General features: G+C 39.6%; 1 protein-coding gene across 3 annotated transcripts in view; it reads right to left on the bottom strand.

Moving 5' to 3' along the window:
- PLCB1 (phospholipase C beta 1) overlaps window positions 1-27,000 on the bottom strand; it is a 702,259-nt gene that overhangs the window by 146,526 nt on the left and 528,733 nt on the right. For all 3 annotated transcript variants that reach the window (XM_043602867.1, XM_043602869.1, XM_043602868.1), the window contains exons 12-18: window positions 19,593-19,675; window positions 13,110-13,194; window positions 11,369-11,546; window positions 6,734-6,801; window positions 4,689-4,785; window positions 2,375-2,459; window positions 561-685 (exon numbers count right to left, since the gene is read on the bottom strand). In XM_043602867.1, coding sequence (XP_043458802.1) covers window positions 561-685; window positions 2,375-2,459; window positions 4,689-4,785; window positions 6,734-6,801; window positions 11,369-11,546; window positions 13,110-13,194; window positions 19,593-19,675 — 721 coding nt within the window. The remainder of the gene's footprint in view (window positions 1-560; window positions 686-2,374; window positions 2,460-4,688; window positions 4,786-6,733; window positions 6,802-11,368; window positions 11,547-13,109; window positions 13,195-19,592; window positions 19,676-27,000) is intronic.

Raw genomic sequence — 27,000 nt, 5'->3', positions numbered from 1 at the left:
TAGGATATACACTTGACAATTTATATTCAAGATGTTCTCTGAGAATTATTTATAGTAGAAAAAAAATTCCCTAATGTCCAGAGATAGGAAATGGGTTTGAGTGAATTGTGAAACGTGCTTAATATACAGCTATTAAAATTTTTATCTCTGTATAGTATTTAAATACATACACATTTTAAACAAATGAAAAAGCATGTATATACATAACCCCAAATCCTTACAGATTACAAAGCTGAAAGTTGAGTGTTGATTTTCTGAGTGGCAGTGTTCCTGGGCAGTTTTATTGTTTCTTTATACTTTTCTGAATTTTCCAAATATCCTGCAATATATACATATTACTTTAAAAAGCAGAAAGATTTTTGTTTGAAAGGAATATGGAACCACTAGAAATAAAGACTTGGTTATAAACTATTAAAGATAATTTCTCCATTTTCAAAAGCTATTTTTCTTTTGCAGTGATATTTTCCCTTCATTGAAATCTGCTTCTGTTTGCTTTTCAGTCAAGTCTGGAAATACAGCTTTCTAACAGAATGGAAATGAGCTTTAACTGTGCTACTTACCCACAGTTTGAAAATTAAGTGCAACCATTTGGCAACCAGCATTCCAGAAGAGCTGAGGCATGTAGTTGGATGAATCCACACGGGTTCCTTTTGGATATATCCTGCTGAGCTGCATTTTGTTATATCTGGACCATCATGTTAAGTAGTGAATACAATTATAAAAATAATTAGCCCATACCATTAACTTAGAAGCCACCTTCCTTCTTTCTCCATTGGGAAATGAACTGAATATTGATGATCTCATTGGGCTAGTGGATGAAAAATGTCAAAAACTTCTGAACACACAGAATAAATGTGGTTTTATAATATAAATGTACTATAGCACCCTTGCTGAGCCTTGTGGGTGAAAACTAATGAGGAAGAAAAAACGATTAAGTCAAAGTCAGTGTAATTTGGGGGAGATTTTATTGAGGGTAGGCTTAACGATTAAGGACACAGGAGTAAACTCAAGTGTGCCAAAGCACGTGACAGGATGATAACGTCTTTGGCGGAAGCAGATAATGTGAACTGCATGGTTGTTTTTGAAATGCTTTCTGCTCATTTTTTAACCTTCTCTGAGAAGGTTATTTGCTATATGCTATTTGCCAAGACTGTGGTACTCTTTATGATTGATAGCAAGGTCAAGATAGCACAGAAGGTTCTGACCTTGTTTTGTATGTTAGTTCCTACTGTAATCAGTTTTCCATCTTGAGAACCTTTTAGTTACTGAGTACTATGTAGTTATTAAACAATGCTATGTTCTTAAAACATGACCCTATTACCAAATTTGGTGGAAGTCAGCTAAGATTTTGAGCTCAGGCAGGTAAATTAGGTATAAAAGGACCTGCACCTTATTTCTGGAAGTTGCTAGCTATAGGATCTAGGGCAAGTCATTTTGCTCTTTTCCGAGTGAGTTTCCTCCTCTGCTTGATAGATTGAACAATCCCTACATCCCAGGCTTATTGTGAGGATGAAATGTGATAAGACATCTAATGTAAGGTCTATAAAACAGTCAATGCTTAATAGTGTGACTTTGTTTATGGAGTTTACATTTGCTCCCTCTCCTCTTGTTGAGTTCTAAAAGTCACTTTTGTTTTTTTTTTTTTAATTTTAGGACTTGTTTCATGAAATTGGGCTGTTTGAGGCATTTACTATTGCTTTCATAAAAAAATTTAAAGACGTTTCATTTTTAATTTATGGATAGAAATCAAAGGTTTTTGTTGTCAGAATTATCAACAAAGCCATTGTTAGTAATATATATTTATATTCTGTTTTTTAAGTTTTTGTTTTGTGTGTGTGTGTGTGTGTGTGTGTGTGTGTAATCTCTATACCCAGCGTGGGGCTCAAAGTTATGACCCCAAGTTCAAGAGTCACATGCTCTTCCAAATGAGCCAAGCAGGTGCCTCTATATTTATATCCTTGTCATCATTCCAACTGTTTTCTGATTGGACATCTATTACATGTATGTGTATACACTGTACATATATCTTATGTATGTATAAAGTATATTACACACTTTACACATGCTGTCCCTAACCCAATGAGCAAACTGGTGTCACCATATTCAGAAGGATTAAGCCAATTGCCAAAGGACAAAGATGGTGTGAAAATACCCTTGAAACCTGAGCTTCCTTTATAGCAAGACCAGTTCTCTTTTCCATATGCCAGCCCCCGCCTCTCAGCCATGCATCTGAAGCCAGAAACTGTCCATCACACCCAGGTATCAGACATAAGCCATTTCAGACATCTTCTCCTTTTCAAAACAGAAATCAAACAAATGGCACGTGCGGCTTTGGCTGGGTCATTTCAGCAGTCAATCGTCAAATCAAGGATACTCTACAAATTCCACTGGAGACTTTGTCAGTTGCTCGAGTCCTTTGGTTTCCACGAAGGAAGACATTTCAAAACTTCTATTTCTTTCTGAGTTAACGACAACAAAAAAGGGTGAGGAGTAAAATTCAACGCTACAAGTTATAACGTGTAAGATGGAGGCATATGTTCAGTGAAGTTAGGGCGATGAATCCTCATTGTATAACTTTATATATGTATTTCTTCAGTCAAAGCTGAGTCTTCTAAGAAGCTGTCTCTTCTAATACTACCTGAGTCAGATTTGCTTATGGTCATGCAAGTTAGGGATACAATGGCATTAGGATGGGGAAATGGATTTTAGATATGGCTAGAGTGGTCAATGAAAGCTATTTCAAAAGACGAAGAACCCTGGGGGACTCTTTTGTTCTAAATCCATTCAGATTGGTTTTTCTGACCCTCTCTTTTACACCCCACCTTGTCATTGCCTCAGTTTGTACACACCCCCTCAGTTCAAGTAACTAATGTGACATTAAGATTAGGGTATTTCAAAGCAGAAAGATCCTTGGACATTTTCCAGTCTGATGGCCTCATTTTCAGATGGATAAGAGAGGCTGGAGAGATGAATGTGTTAGATATCTCAATATAATACAAAAGCAATATTTGGAAGTGGAATCCAAACTTCTGATTAGAATGGAAGAAACAAAACAAAGTTATTTTAGTTTGTAAAGTCTAAGAGTCCAACAGCTTCTCTGTCCTCTTCCCAACTAAAATTCAAAGTGTTACACACAGTACTGAGGCAAATGTCATTCAGAGTGGTCGCACAGTTCTCAGTTTTTAAATGGAGTTCCCTTTGATGCATTTCCCCCTCTTTGATGCCCACTTTCCATGAATAAAGCCTCACTGTTCTTTCTAATATAACCTGGAGTCTTTTATCCATCTATCTCCTTATCTTCCCCAATTTTTAATCGGCTCTAAAGGAAAACCTTACTTCTCTTATTTTGGCCCATCAAAAACCTATTTTCATATGACTAATTATTTTAAGCATTACTGCTAATTAAAATTAAGTCAATTCAGTAGGTGCTTTGTAACATACGTGCATTATTATTTTTTTTTGATGTACAGTATTCTTTTAAAAAAAATAAAGTGATACAATGATATCAAACACAAGGAGAAACGGACTTGTTTGTAAATCTTTGGTCCATGCTGTTGTTACCAGGTTTGGAGGATGTTCTTTCTCAATCTGGCTAGTTGTTTAGGAGCTTTTGACTCATGAATTAGGCAAACTCATTTTACAGCCAACAAAAACTATAGAAATATAAAAATTACTACTTTGGGATGTTTCAAATTGAACAACTTGTGGTAAGATGCACCAGCAATTACAGAAATCAAAAAAAATGTCGGAATATTTATATATAAACTGTATTAGAAGTTAAATTCCTCATTGTAGAGATACAGGTACCATATACTATAAAGTTGAAGCTCTTTGGGCAAAATTATACAATTATACATTAGTGTGTATGGTAGAAGCTTAGATTTTGATGTATCTATAAAACTATGCCTTATAAGAGGCTGCTATATTTCAGCAAAAATTCTGCCTTTAAAAGCACACTCATAAAAGCAGCTAAAATGTCTCAAGGATTCTCTTAACCTGATAGCATCCTACATTTCATACAAAAAAAGGGGGGGGCAGTTTCACAAAAGAGCTCTTTTCTTCAGGTGGGGGAAAGATGCTATTTCTTTTTTCTTTGCATCCAGTATGGATGTGTAGTTGGAGGAAGAGAGAACACAAAATGATGTGAAGTTAATGTTGTAAAACAGGCTGGACAAATGGAATGTGTGTGAAGTGATTGATTTGGTTCTATTTTTCGTTATGAGGGTTAACCACGTCTCTGGCTGCTCCCTGCTCCCCCCTTCTGGGGGGCGGGTAGATAGTTTATTTCAACACTGTCTCTTATATAACGGAAGGAGCCCACTATGTTGTTGAACAAAAACGACTGTGAAACTCTCAATCAGCTGTACTCTGGCCTAATACCTTTCAGATAACTGTGTGTGGCCTACAGCCCCATGATGAATTTTGGGGTAACATCGTGGAATACTTTCTTACATGGTTTTAATCATCAACTCAGGCACGTATTCAAGACTTCACAGAATAGTTCTGTTAAGGGTAACATTCTTTGTTCTAACTACCTTGTATTTAAGATATATTCATTATAGTCTCCCCCTCTCTCTGCCCCACCTCCACTTACTCCCTCTCTCTCAAAAATAAATGAACATTAAAAAACAATTTAAGATACACTCATTATATGTTACATTAGAGGTTCTTCTCCAGGGAAAACTTACTTTTTGAAGTTTCAAAGGACTCAAACTTGACTGGCTGAATATAGTTCACCAGGTTAGACATCTCTTCTGTGGCCATGGCCTCACTGCCAGCAGTACCCTGGAAGCAGAAATAAAAATGACATTCCCAGAGTCAGCATTACATTACCAAGGATTTTGTTCCCAGGGCAATGATCAAGCGGCGCACGAGAGAGAACACCATCCCTTCTCTTCTGAAAATGATTATCACCAATAGGAAAATTCACCACAGGAGAAAATTTACTTGTACGTTAGGCAAATATGGGGTGGCATACGGGGTGTTTAGAGGCAGCTCCCAGTGTGCTCGGTGACCAGCAGTATCAGCCTGAGAGCTTATTAGAGATGTAGCATCTCAGCCTCCACCACTGGCCTCCAGAATCAGAATCTGCATTTTACTAAGGTGATTCAAATGCACATTACAGTTTGAGAAGCACTAAGCTATATGTCACTGGTCATAGCATAAATTCCTTAGCTGATGTCTAAGGTTAAGAAATCAAGAAATCAAGAATTCACTGTACAAGATGAAAATTAGTATGTAGCTGACTGCCAGTGAACCAAAAAAAATTTGTTTTTAAAAAAAGGTTGCCTTGTGGAAATAGGTTGGGGTCGGTGAACAAGTATTAGTTTTCTTTATAAATGTTCATCCCTCCCTGCCTTCTTGGTTCCTGTGTGCCTATCAGGCAAGCAGTACAATACAGCACAGGGGTTAGTAGCTAAGATTCTAAAGCCAGATTGCCTAATTTCAAATTCCAAGCCCACCACTTAGAAGCTGTGCAATCTTGGGCAAATTACTTAACTGTTCTGTGCCTCAGTTTACTCACCTGTTACATTAGAATAAAAACAGTCCCAATAGCATATTGAGCTTTTGCGATTATTAAACGAGTTAATTTATGTGAAAGAGCTCAGAACAGTACCTGGCACATAGTAAAACCTCATGTTACTTTAGTATTACTTGCTATTACATATCACTTTGATAAAGTTTTTAATAAAGGAGAAAACCAATATGCAGTATTGGCATGGACAGACCTCTGTAGACTGATCTAATATTCTCTCCCATTTTTAGAAGAGAGAATACATGCAGACATGATTTCTTTTGAAAACGCCTGTAGCAATATTTAGGTTAAATGTTAATTGGGAAATATTCATTTGCAAATGGGCCATCCAATTAGTAAGGCAGTTTTGAATGGACAAGAATCAGTGATAAAACTTATGCACAATTGAAATAATTACCAGGAAGAACTACTTTACCAGGCCTGTTAATAGTTTTCCTCCTGGACACTAACTTGAAATTTAGTGGAGGAACATAATTAATCAAAACTTTAGACAACATTAAAGGAAATAAGTGTAAGAGGAAGAACATTATGTAAGAACAGCTTATTATTTGTTACTTATACCTGAGACAGACACTTTCCAATATATTTGAGGGAATATTCAGTGTAAACTTTTGGATGAAGACTCTTGCTAAAACAAAGTTTTGAAATTCCAATGGACTTATCTCAGATTCACTTCTAGATCCTGTGCAATTAATATTTCTTAGCTGATGAAGTTACTTGGGGTGTTTTAGCTTACATCATCAGTAAGGAGCTCTAGTCATTTCAAAATTACAACAATGGAATTAATGTCATATTTCTGAACATTTCTCCAAACCCCCATGTTTTCTCTGGATTTGGGGCCATTTGACCAACAATTTAATTGCCTCAAAAATTGAAGCAGCCATTTGATGTCACAAATTTTGAATTCACCTTCCAGAGACCCCATTTGATGGAAGGAAGTCTTGGCAGCATTGATCATCACAGAGAACTTTTGCTCAATGCTGTGCTTATTCCTTTAGTGACTCAAGTGCACATTTTTAGTGATTCAAGTGCACATTTTCATTTTCCAACAGGGTAGCAGGTTTAAAATGAACTGTGACGCTTTTGATCACTAGATGGCAGAAGGAGACCATGAACTATATGTCCAGCCGGCGCAGCAGGGACTGACAAACTAGGGGATGAGCCTCTGTGACCAGAAGTCAGTTCCTAGACACCTACCTCATCCATTGAAGATTTTTTACAGTCGTCATCATCGTCATCGTCGTCACTCTCAGTATCAGCTTCCCCTGTCAAATTTTAATAGCAGATCATGAAGTAAACAAACATTTACAAGTTTGAAGCACATGTTAACAGGTGCATTACAAAAAATTTCCTTGGAAATTGGCATAACACTGTTTTAAAATTATTCATTTGGATATTTAAATTTTATGAATTATATAGAATTGTATTGAGATTTGGAATATGGATATTTTCTCTAAATTTACTTTGTGAATACCATTTGAAATGTCCAAATTCTATTAAAAACGCTTAACATTTTTATCAGTATGTTTAAAAAAATATGGCGTCATCTACATTTAGCTTTCTATGGTACACACATCCTATATGGACGTGTACGTTGTCTTTGGGGGTCTCTAAGACTCTGAAAGATAAACTCTCTTTTTCCCACTTTTCCCTCTTTTTCTGAGCCTTGATTCTTCCATGTGATGCTTGCAGCACTCAGTGACTTTACCGCTACTTTTCTGAGGCCATAGAGGACCTCACAGTTAAGGCCGAGTATTTGATCTGGAACAGGAAAGGCAGGGCTGTGGCAGCACACCTGATGACACAAAAATTGTAAAGTAACTATTGTATCTTACGATTTTCCTGCAGGCTTATTTGATGGATGCATTGTCATTCATTTAAACAATGCATGTATCTTAGAAAACGGTGACATTCTGTTTCAAAAAGCAGGATAAAATGCATGAACCCTTAAAATAATTATGCGTGGAAATCTGCTTTGGTCAGACATAATTTAGCTGCATATTTAGCCAACACACAGTCATTTCAATGGATTATTTTTCCTCTCTGAAGATTTGGTGGACGATTCCGCTCTTTAAAAATTCACACCAGCAGGAAGTATTAAATTCTTCCACAGCCTTGGGTCTCAGTCTCACCTGATAATATCAGTTTTGTAAAAAGATTTTCAAGTAAAATACTAAAGAAGGCATTATATGATGACTACTATCTTTCAGCGTTCACACAGTGCCATAACAGTACAAGCCCAGTAGATGGCTATATTGGCTCTACAATGAGGTAACTTGCACTGGCTAGGTCCTCCCCCCTCCTCTCAAATCTTGTGAAAGTTCGCAACCCTGTTCAATCTATGTAAATGACACAGTGTCCACAGCATGTCTTCCAAAAAGCTTATAAATGTTTTCATTTGACTAGCAAAGGTCAATCAATTACTGAATAGTAGCAGTGAGCAAAGTATTCATGAAGTATCTTTAGAGGGAAAAGATTTCCAGGACCAGTAAGTCTTATTATTTATGGCTCGTTTATTGAAAGAAAGCACATGCAACCACTTTATGATACTTACATTGTGTTAATACAGGGAATCCATTATAATTTGGAAAGAAAACATATCTCATTATATACCAACACATTCTTTTGGAGGTTGGCACTTTATTGTTTTTTATAATCAAATGTGTTGCCCCAAGTTCTTTTTACTTTTTTTTTTCTTGCTTTTTAATTAGAGAGGGGATTCTTTTTTTTTTTTAATTGAGTAATTTCAAAGGTTGTTTGGCAAAAGCATGTAACAGTGCTTCATGTGATATAACAACACACCAATAATTTCATAATCCTCCATCAGGTAATTCTTTAGTTTATGTGGGAAAGAAGTAGTTTGTCTTCATTTACTCTATGAGCAGGACCCTGGTTTCTCCCTCATAAGTCTTCTGAGGGATCTTGGAGGAAACTTAAGACCATAAAACCTTGAACCATAAAGAAAATCTATCCTAGTTCTTTAAGACAAGTGTACTGGCAAAGGGCTGAATCTTGGAAAAGGCACCTGGCCAACAGGCACCATGATAAGTAAATTAGTTTTGAAATAAGAACCATTCCATGTTTTTCAAGTTACTTGAGTTCCCATTACCAGAGAACATCTACAAACCAAATGGCAAATTAGTAGGGCTCATTATTCAAAAGACTACCTACATATTAAAATGTCCAAAATTTTCCATTGAAATAAATAAAGATTGCACAACAGACCATGGGGCTAGCTTAGGAAATCTACCGAATTACTAACAGATTGCTGTTCTTCTCTGTATTAAGCAATAACGTTCAATGCCTGTAAAAATTGTTATTTGTGTTATGCATCCAGTTAATAAAAAGGGAGAGAACTGGTAGTGGGAAAGGGAGATGGGGAAACAAGTTCCTGTATGCAAAGGAAGACTTGGTTTCTTCCCTAGATTCAAGGGTTTCAAGAACTGTAAACCTTCAGAAACAATATTCTTACTGAGAACAAAAGTTTGTTTTGAAAAAAGAATCAGAATAATGTATTAATGCTTGAAATACACACTCAAAAACTACCGCCCCCAAAAAACCTTTCAAATAATTATATATTTGTTGGTAAGAATTTTACTCTAAACCATAAAAGAAATTGGCCATTGAGATGGAAACATACAAGAAAAGATAAATCACTGATTTGGTTAACCTTTTTTTCCCCACCAGGTATTGCTCTAGAATTTACATTTTAACTTAAAATTATTTTGAAATCTTTTTAAAAATGTTTTTTCATGTTTATTTATTTTTGAGAGAGAGACAGAGTGCAGGTAGAGGAGGGGCAGAAAGAGAGGGAGACACAGAATCTGAAGCAGGCTCCAGGCTCTGAGCTATCAGCATAGAGCCCAACTGACGCAGGGCTCGAACTCATAAACCATGAGATCATGACCTGAGCCGAAGTCATATGCTTAACTGAGCCAGCCAGGCGCCTCTATTCTGAAATCTTTTCATTGATATACAATAGATATGCAGAGAAGTACACATACCATATATATACAGAGGGATGAATTTTCGCTGACTAAACAGACCTTAGTAACCAGTATCCAGATCAAGAAACAAAATAAAACCAGTGTCCAGAGGCCCCGTTGGATGCCCTTCCAGTCATTTCTTCAAAGGTAACCATTTCCTGACCTCTAATTTCATAGGATAATTCTATTTTTGTACTTTATATAAATGGAGTCATACAGTGGATTCTGTTTTTGTATTTGAGTTCTTTTACTCAACATTTTGTTTCTGAGCTGTGTCCATATTGGTGTGTGCAGTTGTAGAGTGTTATTGCTGCATATTAATCCATGGTGTGAATATACCACAACTAATGATGGCACTTGTCATCCAGTTTCCAATTTTTGGCCATTCTGTGTAGTGTTGCTCTGAGCAATTCTTGTGCATCTCTCTTGGTGAATATCTATACACGTTTCTGTTGGGTATATACCTAGGAATGGAATCCCTGGGACCGAGGGTGTGCATATGTTCAGCTTTTGCAAATACTGCCAGTTTTCCAAAGTGATTGTTCCAATGTGAGTTAAACTTTCCATTCAAGAACTTCCTAGATTCAAGCTTCAAGTTTCCTCCACTTACTCACCCTCCAATCAGGAGAGCCCTTTTCAGATTGCCAAGATTCTGATTAAAGCTAAAAAAGAAATCAGACTAAATGACAAATAATTCAAAGGAAATGGGGTGACCACTTGAATTCTTTTCTCATCATCCGTAAAAATCTATTTCAACCTAAATCTAAAAGGAAAACTAATGATACTAAACATCACCTAGAAACTTTGATAGATAATTCAATTGCCTTTACCTTTTTACATTTTAAAAGAGATCTGTAAAATATGGATGAGTTGAATTGCCCAGAACTCTTCAGCATATCATCAATGAGAACATATTCAGTGAACATCTTGTGCCCAGACCCAAGTTAATGTTAAGGTATCATTGCCCTTGAGAAGCTTAAACTCATGCGGTCACTCCAAACATTTGGCCGATGTGGTAGACAGACCACAAAACCATACGGCTCCCCCAAATGACCATGTCCTGGGGATATGTTCTGTGCCCTGTGAATATACAGCAAGAGGGGTTTTGCAGATAGATTAAGATTGAGCTGGGGAAGATTATCCTGGTTTATCCAAATGGGTCCAATGTAATGGTGTGAGTTCCTAAAAGCAAAGGACCTTTGTTGCCTCTGGTCAGAGGCAGGTATGATGACAGAAGTGAGATGGGACATTCCTGGATTGAAACTGGAGGAAGAGACCATAAGCCAACAAATGTGGGTGGCCTCTGGAAGATGGAACAAGCAAAGAATAGGATTCTCCAGAGCCTCCAGAAAGGACAGCAGCCCTGCTGACAACTGGAGGTTGGCCCAGTGAGACCCATGTGGGCCTTCCTACTTACAGAACTGGAGATCATACATTTGTGTAGCTTTTTTTTGGTTCATCTATTTATTTTGAGAGAAAGAGAGAGAGAGAGAGAGAAAGAGAGAGAGAGAGAAAATGAGTGGGGGAGCGTCAGAGAGAGAGGAGAGAGAGAGAGAATCCCAACCAGGCTCCACACTGTCAGTGCAGAACCCGGAGTGGGGCTCGAACCCACAAGCTGCGAGATCATGAGCCCAGCCTAGGTCAGACGTTCAACTAACTGAGCCACCCAGGCCCCCCCGCCATTTGTGTAGTCTTAATGAAGCCACCAAGTTTGCAGCAGAAACAGAAAACCCATACCATTTAAAAGTGTGTCCAAATAGGAATGTAACATTCCTTCTAAGTTAAATTAGAGCAGCAATTCTTAAAACCACACGTAATAGGGAACAAGAGCCTGCCAACCCCTCACCGGCTCCTGGAGATGAGGGTTCAAACATGCTGGAGGAGTCACTGTACGTGTTGGAGGCTTGTTCTGAGAGCTTCTTTTTGCCACTTCCTTCTGATGACTTATGCGATTTCTTCTTATTTTTCACCAAAATTTTGTACATTAAATCCATAGGGCTTGGAAGAGGAACTCCAGATTCCAGCTAATGGAAAAGAAAAGCACCTTCCTTAACAATACTGCCCCTTTCTTTCAGACCCCCTCCCCAAACCCCCAGCACAGTGTTGGACACCAAGAGCTTCTAGATTATTAGTTACTACGTTCATTATAGCTCATTAGACTGTTCTAAGCGTGTGTCCCGCATGGGGGCTGCTTCATGGTTCTTTATTTTTTCATGAAAGGCATATTTTAATTACCGAACTCTTATTTTTCCACAACGAATCCCCATGAATCAGACCCACAGAAATGTACTGGGAGATTTGCTAACCCAAAGTTTTATGAGTTTTCTGATGGACTATAAGTCCAATCGTTTTGGTTTGAGGCAGATAGGAAGGCTTTGTCCTGGATTTTCGAAGAAGGGAAGCCAATTAGTGTGGTGTCTGTCAGGAAGGGTGTCTGTCATATGGAAGCCTACAGAACCAACCTTTCAGATGCATTTTATTTTTAAAATTTTTTTTTTCAAAGTTTATTTATTTTTGGGACAGAGAGAGACAGAGCATGAACGGGGGAGGGGCAGAGAGAGGGAGACACAGAATCAGAAACAGGCTCCAGGCTCTGAGCCATCAGCCCAGAGCCTGACGTGGGGCTCGAACTCGCAGACGGCGAGATCGTGACCTGGCTGAAGTCGGACGCTTAACCGACTGCGCCACCCAGGCGCCCCTCAGATGCATTTTAAAAAGAGCAAACCCCCCATCTGGAACTAGGTAGTAAGCTGCACATGTCCTTGGCATCAGCCCAAGTGGGCTGGTGGTTTCACATTTCCTTGTAGCCCTGAGATTCGAGCTACCCTTATTTGCAAACATTATTGCCAGTGTTTTCAAGCTTGCACATCTAATGGGAAAATCAATTTCCCATGAGAGGGTTGTTAGATATTATATCAGAGATTATGTGTGCAAGTCCCAAGGTGAGTTATTTTTAGCAAGTCTAGTGAACTCCCCTAAACTGGTCCTTTATTCTTTGCTTACAACAAGTCTGGGGATTGGTATGAAATTGTGTAAGAATGTGTGGAGATGAGGAAAAAGGGTTGAAGAGGGGAAAGGCTACTTTAAGATGTTCCTACTGCTTTTCCTTCCCAAAGCAGGGATGCTTGGCAATAGGAGGCCTGAGTTCTGTTCCACCAAAAGGCACATGCAAGGGAGTGAAGAGTGGATGCAGGGCCAGGTGGGGATCTCATTGTACCACCTACAATGTCCCATTTTGCTGAACCATGTTTCTCAAAGGGTGTAACGAGGTTCCATGGGAGATGATCAGAACCTGTCTGGCCCGGAATGTCTCCATGGAAGATATTTGTGATTCTGGGAATTCTGTAGTCCTGCCGGTCACGTCAGGCAGTGGGGGAGGGACAAGACAGTGAGCAGAGGAAGAGGACAGATGCATGTCTTCCACCCTCAGTGGGGCACACTGCCGGTTTCCTCCTGGTCAGGCTTCATTATCAACTCAATTAATCTTCCCGAGAAACACAAACTTGGAAAGGATGTAAGGAAGTCTCCCCCTAACTCCAGTCATTAATATGTACATTCCTTCAGCGATAAACCTTGAAGCTGCTTACTGGGTATTTTTCCAGTGGTTCCATGAGAAGAGCATCTCCAAAGATCAGTCGGCAATACTCTGCCATCTTGGCTTGCTGCTTTGGGCTAAGGGAAATGAGAAAAAAAGCAAGCAAGGGGGCTTATTTAAAGGGGTTGGACATGATTATTTTGTGTTATTAATTACAAAAAGAAGTGATTTCTTCAACTTACCCTTCAAGACCAATATGTATCACTCTAAACCCTTTGTTTACTATCCTGACTTCTGTGAATTTGAATACCACATGCAGAGAGACAGTGAAGGCTATTCCTATGGCTAGCCTCCATAGACACAGATGGAGAGGACAGCAGGTCATTTGCCAGTCACTGGATTCTTGAATGCCCCAGAATTATGGGCTCAGTCCCTTTTGTTCAATTTCCTGATTCTAAGTCAAATGCAAGATGTTTGGGGGCAGACTTCAGCCATGACTCCATGTGAATTCTTGGTTGAGATTTGTCTAACCCACAAAGAGCTAGCTGTAAAGGAATGTTTTTAAGGAGGTGAGGGAGGAGAGGAAAGGAAAGGAGAGAGGCAGACAAGGAGGGAGGGAGGAAGAAAGAGAGAGGAAGAGAGAGAGAGAGAGAAAGAGAGAGAGAGAATCTTAAAACACAGAAGGGCAGTCAGGCCGAAGTGTGTTCACTTGGGAGGGGATTCTGGAGGGAAGATAAGACGCAGGCACCATGAGGAAAGGTGTCTGCAACTCTTATGTGCATAATAGGGCAGCAGAGGTGGTGTGAGCCTGACTAAGTGCTGGTAAGAATCTGATCTGAAAGAGAAAGGCTGGAGCTGTAGGGCTTGCTGAACTGAGCTCCAGGCTCTCAACCACTCTGGATCTATAAAATGAGGATAATCACAGTTCTTGGAAAAGGACAGAGGATGCCAAGAAGATGAAGCAGAGTAATGGATGCAGATGCCTTTGAGGCGTTAGGAGAGTGGGGCGAATGTAAGAGGATCCAGAGTTACCAGGCAGCATCCACCAGCTAGACTGGGCAACTTGCGGGCTGGCTAACACATAAACACAGTCGGTACGAGGGAATATCTGCCATCTTTCAATACTCCTGCTTCCTTTGACCTTTTAAAAAGCAATAATATTTTTTTTCTCGTTCTGTAGAATGTTAAGTATCATTATAAAGGTATCCAATTCCATTGGGTTTTATGGACTGTGAGTTTGATCTACAGGCTGTCAAACTTGATTTCCAATAGTTGCCTCTACATGCTGCAATGTTAATACATTTTCACAAAACTGGGATTGCAGTAAGAATAAGTAAGTGATAAAAAGCCTTATTTACCACAATTCAAAACAATTCTAAAGTGTGATTCTTAATTTTCTTTCTCTCTTCCATAACTGTTAAGCCTGGATCATGGACTCCCTGCCCCACCCCACCCTAGATGGGGGATGTTCTAGGGATTCAAATTGTATTGCAATGGTCCCTAGGGAAAACCACTATATCCTTTTTCAAAAGCATATATTTTGGGGGTCAAATGAGTTCTCTGGGTTTCAACTAGAAGCCCGAGGTCACTGCTTCATTGAAACTGCAGGGAGAGGCAAAGAAGAGGTTCACAGAACTTGCCAAACCCTGTACAACAACCACCTTCCCCCCCCCCCCCCCCAACACACACTTGTTCATTGTCCTTTCTTGACCTGGAGGAGACTTTATTGTGTGGCCTGTGTGGTCCTCAGAATATTCCTCACCAGTGTCAAGGAGAGAGGGAAACCTGCCAGTCAGAGAATGGATCGTGAAAAGCGTAGGGGTAGTTGTTTCAGAACAACTCATTAGAGGCTGGGGAGCAAGCAGAGAAGTAGCTGATTTGGCAGAGCAGCCCCGGGCATCTGTTCAGATGCTGTTGCTCAAAGGATAACCAGCCCAGGGGATCAACCAAGCCTACAGGTTCCTCAGCTGAAGCGGAGACAAGTCCATCTATGCCGGGCCCACATGCTCCAGGCTACACAGAAGAAACTGTCCAAGCCCTCTGACTTTCATGGAATGGTACTACCATGTGTCACAGAGCTTTGCTATTCCAAGTGTGGCCCATGGACCGGTAGCATCCACAGCCCCTGAAGCTGGTCAGAAATGCAGATTCAAGGCCTCCAATGCAGAATCTAAGTCAGAATCTCTGGGGAAACAGGACTCAGGGGTCTTCACAAACCCTCTAGGCGATTCTGATGCACCCTCAAGTTTGAGAACTGTTCTGATAGAGTAAAAAGAGTCAACAGGTGCTGATGTAGCTGCTGTTTTTCTAGAGTATTGGAACTTGGGGTTCCTTTGATCAGAGACTTGCAGTAAAGAGGGAGAGTTTCACCTCAATGCCCTGTTTTAGGATTTTGAGGGGAGCCACATTTTCATCAGTGGAGGGATTTTGAGGTGATGTTCCAGGTGTTGCTAAGCAGGTAGCAGGCAGAGTCCTCTGTCCTTTGTCAGGCCGTCCCCAAACCAGGCTTTAGGAAGGATTTTGCTGGAGCAAAATCTGACTTTATTCCAGTAAAGAATCACTGAGCTGTTAGTGCTGCAGGTGTTGGGGCCTAGGGCCAGGTCCTGATTCACTGAATTGGGAGAGAACTCCTGGAACCTGCATTGGTAACAAGCCTGTGGGTAGTTCTGACATGGACAGTTCCACAGTGTTTAAGGTAACACTCTGACACTTCACCCAAATAACCCGAGGTCTTAAGAAAATGTTGCTTCCTCGGCAGCATCTGTATGGGGCCTGAGATTATGGATTTCTTTTTTTTCCTTTTAAGTGAACTCTACCCCCACCGTGGGGCTCAAATTCATGCCCTGAGATCAGGATTTGCATGCTCTATCAACTGAGCCAGCCAGCCGCCCCAACTCTGCATTTCTGACAAGCTCCTCAATGATGAGGCTGCCGCTGGCCCACAGATTAACCACACTCTGGGAAACAAGGATCTAAGTCTGACCTAGACATTTTAAAATCTACCTCAAGATCAACTGAAATGAAGAGAACAAGAGGCAGTTTTCCAAGAAGAAGTAATATGTGCTACTTGGTAATCAGGCTATTCACGTTCTCCCCGAACTCACACACCCACCTGACAGGGAACGGACTCAGAGCAGAGAGCAAACTGAATAGAAAAAAAGGAAAACAAAGCAACTTTGTGGGTCAGAGCTGTGGAAGTAAAAGACATTCACACTGCAGTTACAGAGCAAGAATAAAAAATTCCTGAAGCACTCAGAGCATCCACATCAGCTACCACGGAGATGAAGTGACAGGAAACACTCACAAATACATTTGGAGTTTGGGCCGTAGCAGGCACATCTGGATATATGAAATACCCCTAAAATATAGGAACCTGGCCAGGTGGTCAGTTTTCTGACAAAGGAATGCACCCCATGAAATGTCATGGTGTAAACCCCCCACGTTGAACTAAACCAACCTCCTTCTCTATAGATGAGGAAGCTCTTACCCACGGAGATTAAGGACCTTGTCCAAAATCTCACATTATCTGTGGCTGAACCAGAACTAGGGGTTATTTCACTTGAATTCAGTATAGAATTCTTTTAATGAAAATGCTAGCTTACAAATTAGGTGGAGGATTGGAGCTGGCTAGGGCCTTTTTTTTTTTTTTTTTTTAAGATTTTGAAGTCTCATTTCTACAAATTTAAAATCAGGTGTGGGAGTACAGCTCAGGAATCTGCATTTTATGGGATTCTGATATAGCAGGTGGAGAAGGAGAAGTTGCCAGCAGCTTATGGCAGACTTCCCTTTGTTGTCCACAGATAGGTAATTTCAAGTATTTGGAGAGGAAACCAGAAGATCTAGTGGATTTCTTCCTTTCTTCCAGTGTGAGTTTCTTTTGTAACCTGAACCAGAGTTCTGAATCTGGCATTTTGTATATGCAGCACACAGGAAAATAAAATGGTCCACTAGAAATGGCAAGCAGGTTGCAGACGTTTTTGGGAAGTGTGTCCCAGGGTCACTGGGTTGAGCAGGATTCGGAGATTAATTTCTAGGGTTAGTAGGAAATAGGGCTGCAAGTGAAGCACGATGTCTGCCGCTGGGTTCAGCAATGAGGTGAGTGGCCCACATGTCAAGCACAGGGTTGTACCAGCAAAGGGAAAGCTTATAACTTTTCTTTGGGTGTGTGAGTCCTCCCAGGAGAGGACTGAAGCAGAGCAATTTTGATATGTGAAGCTCAAGGCAATGGAAACATGAAGCAAACAACTGTCTCTCACAAGAGACTCCAGGATCTTAACATTTCACTGCCATCAGATTATCTCGATGGTTTGGGGTAAATATCATGGTGTCCTTGGTTTTCTTTTGTTACATATGAATTATTAATAAACTTTTAAAAGCCAAATTTCTCATTTTTTAAACCAGAAAGGGCAATATTGTGGTACTATCTTTTGGCTTTTGTGTACAATGCAGGGATTAGTTTTCAAGCCCTGTTTTGGTTCTCTGTATGTTTGATGTTGAAAACCACAAAAAATATCCTGTGGTTAAGGGTCACAAACCACATAAAAGTGAACAGTTACAGGCAGTTGCCTTGTGGATGCTCTGGTTGCCTTAATTCGATGTTTTGAAGGCTCCTGATGTATCTGCTTAGGCACAGGGATAGCGTTGGTTAAATGTGTGAGTTTTGAAGCCAGACCAACCAGGTGTGAATCCTAGCTCTGTCACCTCTTAGCTGCATGGCCTTGGGTAAGTTACTCATTCTCTTTGGGGATGAGTTTCAACATCTGTGAAATAAGGATTATCATAATAATATTTATTCTTAGGAGCACTTGGGTTTGTGGTGAGGGTCACATGAACTTATATCTGGAAGGCTGCTGGGCACAGAATATAAATTCAATAAATATTAGCTGTTATGTTTCTGGTGGTAGTGGTTGTTGATACCTCTCTGGTTACCTTATAGGAAAGTTCAATGAGGCAGATGTGAGAATCAAGAATGGAACTATAGCTTTTCATCTTGTCTAGTTTATACAAAAACATTTCTCGCAGAAAATAAATGTGCTAGATTTAGAGATATTTCTCTAAAAAGGACGTAATACATCAACAGGTCTGGGAACGACAGTGCCTGAAAGAAGGCGCTGAAGCACTGTTAGAGCTCAATTACAAACGGACTGGCTGAGATGAGAAAATGCTCATGCGCAAGTCAGAGCTGTCACAGCAAATGAGGTATTAAATACAGCAACGAAAGAGGCGCTCCCTTTAGTTCCAAGAGAAATAGCAGTGAAACAATCAATTATTTTCTCTTCAATTGACCCTCAGAAGTGTTAGAAAAACTATCTGCCAAATGATTAAATCATTCGTTGGATGACTGTTTCCCAGTGAAACAGAACCAAGAGCTGGTAAATGTAATATGGATTTCCTGAGGGCAGACTAGAAATACAGATAATTATAAAATTGGTTACTTCAGAGTAAGGTCTCTCTCCATGTATACATTAACAAATAATCACATTTAAGTACTTGGAAATTCCTCAAGCTGAAATTCGTGCATGACCAAACTGTTTCTTTTAAGATTTTAGTGAATTCTTAAATAACTGGTGAGTTAATGCATGTGTCACAAACTAGTTGGAAAAAGGGAATCAATAAGTGATCTGGGAAAGACTTTCAATAAGAAGTGGGGGGGGGGGAGGAACCTGTGAGCCAAATTAGGACAGGTGCTGTTGGCTTTTAGTTGAGAAATCTAGCTTAGGTCATTGAAATGAAAGAGAGAGCTTCATAAATATTCTTTTGAGCAATGGTATACACTATACTAGTCTTCAGACATTAATTCCATGGACTAGAATTTTAGTTTCTTGAATTTTGATTCAATACAAAGAAGACTCTTTCATTTTGGAGCACTTTAAATTGGGCAACTATAGGGTAAACTGATACCCATCTTTTAGATATAAATGTGTCTTACTCTGGTATTTTGTGATAAAATGAATATAAAAGACTTTAGGCAAATTATCTTTTCTTTGTGTGGCTTAGCGATAAACGCAAGCTATTTTGAAATAGGAACAACTCACAAATATTAGCAAACAAGGGCAACCAATGGGAAGACGAAAGAGGGAGCATTTGGTGGTCTGAATTCTGCATAAGTGCAGGTGACAGAATAGAATTTATAGCTTTCCCTCCACCAGCTTCAGCTTGTATGGAACTGGTCATTTTCATGTGGCAAAATGGACTACAAATTTGCACGCAATAGAAGGAGCTAATGAAGGAGGATTATAAAAGTGGCCCATTGAAATAGAGACATGTATTATTCCCCTGCATTGCAAAAAGAGGAGTCCTTAATTTAAAATCCTATTGTGGCCTGAAAAAAGATTCCACAAGTCCACTGGATTATTATGTTAATGAGATTTGAATGAATGAATCCCATCATATGCAGATGAAAACATGACACTTCAGATATAACATAATTGAGGAACACCATTAATAATATCAAATGGTCTTAAATCTGATGAACAATTATTAAACATGCCCTATTTGGGAAAAAGACTCCCCATTGAATGTGTGGAATACTTACGAATCTACGTGGTTCTCAAATGAAAGCAGAATTGGAAAAGGTGACGTCTTAAATGCACACTCAGCAATTGCTTCTATCACTTCCTAAAAATGAGAACACATGTATATTCAATATGCCAGAATGCTAATGTGTATATACATTTTCCCTTAATGTGGCTGCCTTTTTCATTCATAGAATTGTATGGAATGGCCTGAAATCACCAGAAGGCATTGCAGGAGCTGCCAAACTATACATTTTCTGACTCTGGACTTAAAAAAGTGGGAAGAAAGAAGACTGATTTGGTGGAGGGGGAGACACAATTGTAAAAGAGAACAATTCTTCTATTTGCTAGTTATATTTAGGTATTTTTCTTTTTTTAAAACATTTTTTTAATGTTTATTTCTGAGACCAGAGAGAGACAGAGCATGTGTGGGGGAGGGGCAGAGAGAGAGGGAGACACAGAATTAGAAGCAGGCACCAGGCTCAGAGTTGTCAGCACAGAGCCCGATGCGGGGCTCGAACTCACAAACCGTGAGATCATGAGCGAGCTAAAGTCGGTCGGTCAACCGACTGAGCCATCCAGGTGCCCTATATTTAGTTATTATTCTTATGAAAGAAATCTAATCACATTATAAAAAATTTGGACTAGAGAAGGCAACAGTTTTCACCCATAAATTCACCCTGGGAGCCAAACGACTGTTGGCATTTGGTTATATTTACTTCTAGTGGGTTTTTCATTTATTAGTATAACTTGGTTTTCATTATAGTAAATAGTCTACTTGTATTTTTTAAGCATTGTTTTTGAGATATCACTTTATTTAAAAGCAACCATTTAAAGTGTACAATTGAATGGTTTTTACTACATTCACAGAGTTGTGCAACCATCATCCCCAACTAAATTAGAAGATTTTTATCACCCCCAAAAGAAGCCATGTACCCATTAGCAGTCACTCCCTATTTTCCCATCCCACCCCCCATGCACCTGCCCAAGGCAGCCACTAATATACTTTCTGTCTCCATAGATTTGCCTATCCCAAATATTTCATATAAATGGAATCATACAGTATGTGGCCTTTTCCATTCTGGCGTCTTTCACTTAGCATGCTTTCAAGGTTCATCTATGTTGTAACATGTATCAGTACTTCATTCCTCAACCTGTGTATTTTAAAAAATGTGTATGTCATAAGGTTTAAAATCTGTATAAAATTCTAGGGAGTAGTAGTATTAATTGATTTAACCATTACCCAACGGTTGGACAGACATATTTAAGGAGCTATCATTCAGATAGTTCTACAAAGACCATCTCCATTTTTTCCCCTAGTATTTTCAATTATTTTCTGGGAATGGATTCTCAGAAGGGAAATTATTGAATTAAAGGATATGCATATTTTTATAGTCTCCTACATTTTTCCAAATTATTTTTAATCTTTGGTTGCATAGAGTAATGTATGAAGGACCAGATTTTGATGCATAACCACCAGCTTTGGGCATCAGTTTTTCAGTATGTTTTCCTTATTGAACTCGTATACTCATACCTTTGTCTTTTAGTTGCATTTAATCTTTTCATAGTCTTTTTTCAAATAAGAATTTCCACTCTCATTCCATATGCCCAAGACTTCTCCACTATCTTCTCTACCTCCCTTAAACAATGCATAGCTTTCTTGATATCCATGTGAGAGAGCCATTTCCCTGGCCGCAGAGTATAAATAAGACTTTCTAATTCTGTACTACATTTGCATGTATCTTCTGAGACGAATTTCCCTGTATGGAGCAAAAGAATCAGTCTCACTGTTTCTTAGAAGTGAATTCACAGATTGCCTTTCATACATTATCAGTTTAACTTTTATGATAGTTGATGCCATCAAAAATAAGTGCACTATGGGGCGCCTGGGTGGCGCAGTCGGTTAAGCGTCCGACTTCAGCCAGGTCACGATCTTGCGGTCTGTGAGTTCGAGCCCCGCGTCGGGCTCTGGGCTGATGGCTCAGAGCCTGGAGCCTGTTTCCGATTCTGTGTCTCCCTCTCTCTCTGCCCCTCCCCCGTTCATGCTCTGTCTCTCTCTGTCCCAAAAATAAATAAAAACGTTGAAAAAAAATTAAAAAAAAAATAAGTGCACTATAAATAGCAAGCAACACCAAGACTTGAAATTCTTGATTTATTTGAGCAGAAGCTTCAGATTCAAACAGGCTTGCATCTGAATCTTACTTCTTGGCTTTACAAACTGTGTGACCTTGGGAAAAATGACTTAATGCCTCTCTGCATTGGCTTGCTGATATGTAAAGTGAAGGTGATAAGCCTCAGTCCACAAGCTTGTTGTGAGGATGCAGGGAGAAAAAGGAAAGGACCCATCTGATGATGAGCATCTATTCTCAGAACAACTCAGGTTACTTACCTTGCTGGTGCCTCCCTCCTTACCTTAAACCTTCCCTCTTAGACTCTTATTAATACAAATAAGAGTTGCCATTAAATGAGCATTTATTAGGGTGCCCAGTTGGCTCAGTCAGTTGAGCATCTGGCTTTGGCTTGGGTCATGATTTCACAGTTCATGGGTTGGACCGCTGTGTCAGGCTTTGTGCAGACAGGGCAAAGCCTGCTTCGGATTCTCTGTCTCCCTCTCTCTTTGCCCCTCCCCTGCTCATACACACACACACACACTCTCTCTCTCTCTCTTTTAAAAATGAAAAAAACATTTAAAAAATGAGCATTTATTATGTTCCAGACACATATTTTAACTCATGCTATAAACATTCTCTAAGGAAAACATTATCCACCATTTTACAGATTGTAAAATGGAGGTTCAGAGATATTAGCCAATTTGCCCAGGGTCACAAAAAGGAGAATCCAAGAAACCCCAGGAAAATATATCTGACTCTAGACTTTATGCTCTTAACTATTGCAGTAACTCTCATGCAGCCAATGATCTTAACCACCAAAGATCAAAGCTGTAAAAAGAACTGCAAATAGATATTATAAAGAAAGTAGGTGTTGAGTGTGAATAAAAAAGGAGCTAGATTTTGTTGATTTCATAAATTTGGCCCCATTGTATCTGTTAAATGCAAAACATATTAGAGCCATTCTTGACTTCTCTCTTTCTCTCATATCTTCTAATTCATCAGCAATCCAGTCCCAAATTTATCCAGAATATAATCACATCTCAGCACGTCTACCTCTATAATCCTGACCCCCAAATCTTTGCAATAACTGCTGTTGTAGATTTCATCATCATTACCACAGAGTCACTATCCTTTCCTGTGAGATCTGTTGGCAATAGACATGGCCATGCCCTTTGTTTTGGCCAGTGAAATGTGTGTGAAAATGACCTGCTGAACATGGTATCTTTAAGAGCCATCATGTGATTCTGCCATTTCTCTTTCTCCTCTGCCATGAGCCCAGTGATATTACACGTTGGGCTGTTCTTTCCACATGGATTGCGGACAATATTCATCTGAGCAACAGCCAACATCTAACCTGAGTGAGAAAACCACTGAGTGGCTCTAAACCACTGAGATTCTGGGGGTTCTGTTATTGCAGCAAAACCTAGCAGAGGCTTCTATGTTTACCCCCTACATTACATATCACAGCCACAGTGATTGCTCTTAAACATGAGTCAGATGATTTTACTCCTTTGGAGTAAAACTTTCATCGGCCTTCCATTTCACAGAGTGAAATCCAAATTCCTTATTAGATCCGGCACCTGCTATCTCTCTAAATTCACCACATTTCCTTTCCCATTGCTCACCCAGATATAATCCATTGATCTTTTCTTGCTTTTCCTCAAATACACCAGGCATGATTTTATCTCTGTTCATTTCTTTCATTTATTTGTTCATCTCTGTTATTTCTGTTAGGAACATTCTTATCTGAAAGCAAAGCTTACTCCCTTATTTTTGGGTTGGTGGTCTTTTCTCAAATGTCATGTTACTAAAGTGTTTTTCCAGCACCCTGCTGAAAATAGCATACCTTAGCCCCCTCTTTCCTTCAATACTTACTTATGTTGCCTTAAAGGGCATGTCTCCATGTACCATATTGTGTATTTATTTTTGTCTATTTCTTTCCACTAGACTATTAAGAGCATTTCTTTCCACTAGCTTCTTGAGAGTAAGCACTCAGTTTGCTCCATGACTCTGTTCCTAAGGCTTAGGAAGTGCTAAGGCATATTCTAGACACTCACTAAATATTTTCAAATAAATGAATGAATTCTTAACATTCTTAACAGAAGAGAAGTATCATTTATTTAGTTGTGTTCCAATTCAGTCTTCTATTGACTATTTCAGAGGTCAGCATACTTTCTATAAAGGGTGAGAGAGTATGTAGTTTAAGCTTTGCTGGCCATATGATTTTTATGGCAACTATTCAACTCTGTCTTTGTAGACTCAAAGCAGCCGTGGATGATATGGAAAGCACATATGGATGTGCTTATGTTCCAACTAAACTTAACTCATAAAAATAGGGGGTAGGTTGAATGTGGCCTGTGGAAGGTAGGTAGTCAACCCCTGGACTAGTGTGATCATTGGCATAAGCAAAGCTTAAAATTCAATGTAACCACAGGCAAATCTAATTTTTATTAAAGAAATTTGAATATTCATTCCATACACAATAGCTCAGTTAACTTGAACAATTTCATGGCCAAAATTTCCAATCAAGGTTGAGTGCTGCATTAAAGAAAAAAAATCTTTCAAATATAAAAGTAAATAAAAGTGTAATCAGTCTTTGATAACTTTCTGAGGATGACTGTTGCCTTTGGCTATTTGAGAATCACTGCAACTACCTTCATTAAGAAAGGTTGATTGTAGAAGTGGCCCATCAGGTCAATTTGGGCCAATGAGAGGCCTGAAGGTGAGAACCCCTCTCTCTTAGGGTGTTTTGCCTCTGGCCAAGGGTCTGTCTCTCTTTACATTTGGCAAATGAAATGTGAGTGTTTTTCTGGGCCTGCGACTTGTGAGGACTTTGTGCCTCCCTCCAACTTCCTGGCTCCCTGGGTCTGGTTCTCTCTTCCCACAGCTAGGCTGCTGAGATGACCTGAACCACAGCTGGGCTCTGGGGGTTCCTAGACCATCCAATCTGTGTCTCCTATTTCTCCTCTTTGCCTGCCTCAGACATCCTTGTCTTGTGCCCTTGACTTAGGACACCTTTCTCAGCTCCCACTGGGCTTCTAACAAAGGCTGGGCTGTATTTAGTTTGAACTTTGGGTTTCTTCCTGGAGGTGAAGTGAATACCAGGGGTTTTGTGTGGAGGCCATCTACAGCCTCTACCATAGCAGCCTTACAAATGACTTCATTAACCCCCCAACCCTCACCCTGATTTATAAGAATTCTTTGCACATATAATACCGCAACCATTACATTTATAGAAACAAAAGCTAAAGTGTGGCCTTTATATTTCAACCATAATGTCAATATCTGACACTTACAGAGCACTCACTACTTGCTATACATGGTTCTAGGCAATGTCTGTGTATTGAGTAGGGTCACTGAATGCGTACAAGAACCCTAGAAGGTAGCGCTATTGTCATTTCCATTCTGCTCCTAAGAAAGAGAACAGGTCTGACAGGGGAGCTTCTCCAAGATCTTGTGGCCAGTCCAAGGGAGAGCTGGTATCTGAACCCTGGCACCAGCTCCAGAACTGCATTCTTAACGTCTACAGTCTCCTTTCTCTTTTCCTCCCATCCTCTCCCCCTCCTTCTGTCCATCTCTCTCCACCTCTACCATAACTTTAGCCACCAGCTTAGGGAACCTTTTTTGAACCTTCAAAGCCAAAGAAAACATTTACTAGATTTCATCTAATAATTTTAGCTGGGAACACCTGAAAAATCTCGAAGTTCTTCTATAGAACTTTCATTTTTTTATGGCTTTGGAATATTTTGTATGGTGTGCATGATTATCAAGGATGAGAAAACCAGTCATAGGCTTTAAGTTTTGTTCTTACATATGAGCTATCATTAGTGGACACTGGATGTGAAAGTACCTTACTGCTCAATTGCTCCTTATTGAGCCAAAACTGTTTTTCAGGGACTTCTAACACTGGATTCAATAATCTATAAACCATATGGCTCAATTACTAACCTCCAGTGGGGAAAACTGCCCTTGAAATCCTTTATCCCTGACAGACAACAGCAGGATGTATTTGGATATCCATTTTATGTGAGCATTTATGTAGCTGTTAAATTGCATCCGAAATTATTATTTTTCTCAGAGCTTTATTTTCAGAAATGCTCGATTTAACCACATACTCAAATTGAATATATTTTCATCATCTATTTTATCACATTACCAACTTTTCCATCTTATACAATTGCTGGTAACACAGGCACTGCCTGAGGGGAGAAAGAGGAGCAGTTTGGGGATGAAGGAGCCCGGGGGTGGTGGTGGTCAGTGTGGGGAGAAAGAAGATTGAGTGGGAGCACAGAGAATGCAGGCCAAGTGGCGAATTATTATGTCATGACCATCAGAAAGGCTAAGGCAATGAGGCAAGGAACTAGAACAGCAGATATATGAGATAAATAATAAATAAATCTGGAGTGCAAAATAAAAATCCTCCATGAAGACACTGAATTATAGCATGTTCCTTTTCCCGGAACATAACCTTTTATTTTGGCCCATATAATAAATAAGCAGTAAATGCCAATAAGAACTTTTGCTTTTGGGGATAGATCACACAGAAGTTTCTCAGATTACATAGATTGAGAGCAGATAAACAGTAATGACATAAAAATGATGAACTTTTGTAATCAGTTTATTTTGCTGCTGCAATATGTGCTTTGGCTACAGAACACAGTCTAATTGCACCATGAAGGTCAAGTCCAAATAAATGGGATAGCTAAAACTGGCAAACATTTGGAGAATCTTTTCACTGCCCACCAATATATCATACATGGAATGTCACACGTGAAAATGGAGAAAGACCAAATTCTTTTATCCGATGAACAGAGGCAAGGAAGAAAATAGAAAGCTGTGCTGTAATTTGTCTTTTTGCTTTGGGATGGGAAGATTCATTAAAAAAAAATACACATTTATTGAGCACCTACTATACGCCAGATTCTTTTCAAAGTGCTTGGGACGGATCAGGGAACATAACCAAGAGTTCTATCTTTGTGGTGCTTACATGTTAGTAGAAGGAGAGAGACAATGAACAAAAAGCATAATCATTAAGGAAATTAAGCAAAGTGGCAGGAGGGGATAAAGTGCCACTTGGTAAATAGAAAAAATAAAGTGGTGGTGGGGAGTGTATCAGGAGTGTGGGAGTGGGCAAGGTGGCTTGTTACGGTACTAAAGAGAGTAGTCCCAGTATGCCTCACTGAGAAGGTGGCATTTGAGAAAGACTTCAAAGAGGTAACAGGTGAGCCATGCAGATACCTTGGGGAAGAACATTCCGGGAAGAGGCCAAGAACCTGTGCAAAGGCTGTGATGTGGGACTTGCCTAGCATGGTCAAGC

The sequence above is a fragment of the Prionailurus bengalensis genome, chromosome A3 (assembly GCF_016509475.1).
Source record: "Prionailurus bengalensis isolate Pbe53 chromosome A3, Fcat_Pben_1.1_paternal_pri, whole genome shotgun sequence".
Taxonomy (NCBI): Eukaryota; Metazoa; Chordata; class Mammalia; order Carnivora; family Felidae; genus Prionailurus; species Prionailurus bengalensis.
This window is presented reverse-complemented; position numbering and strand designations above follow the sequence as displayed.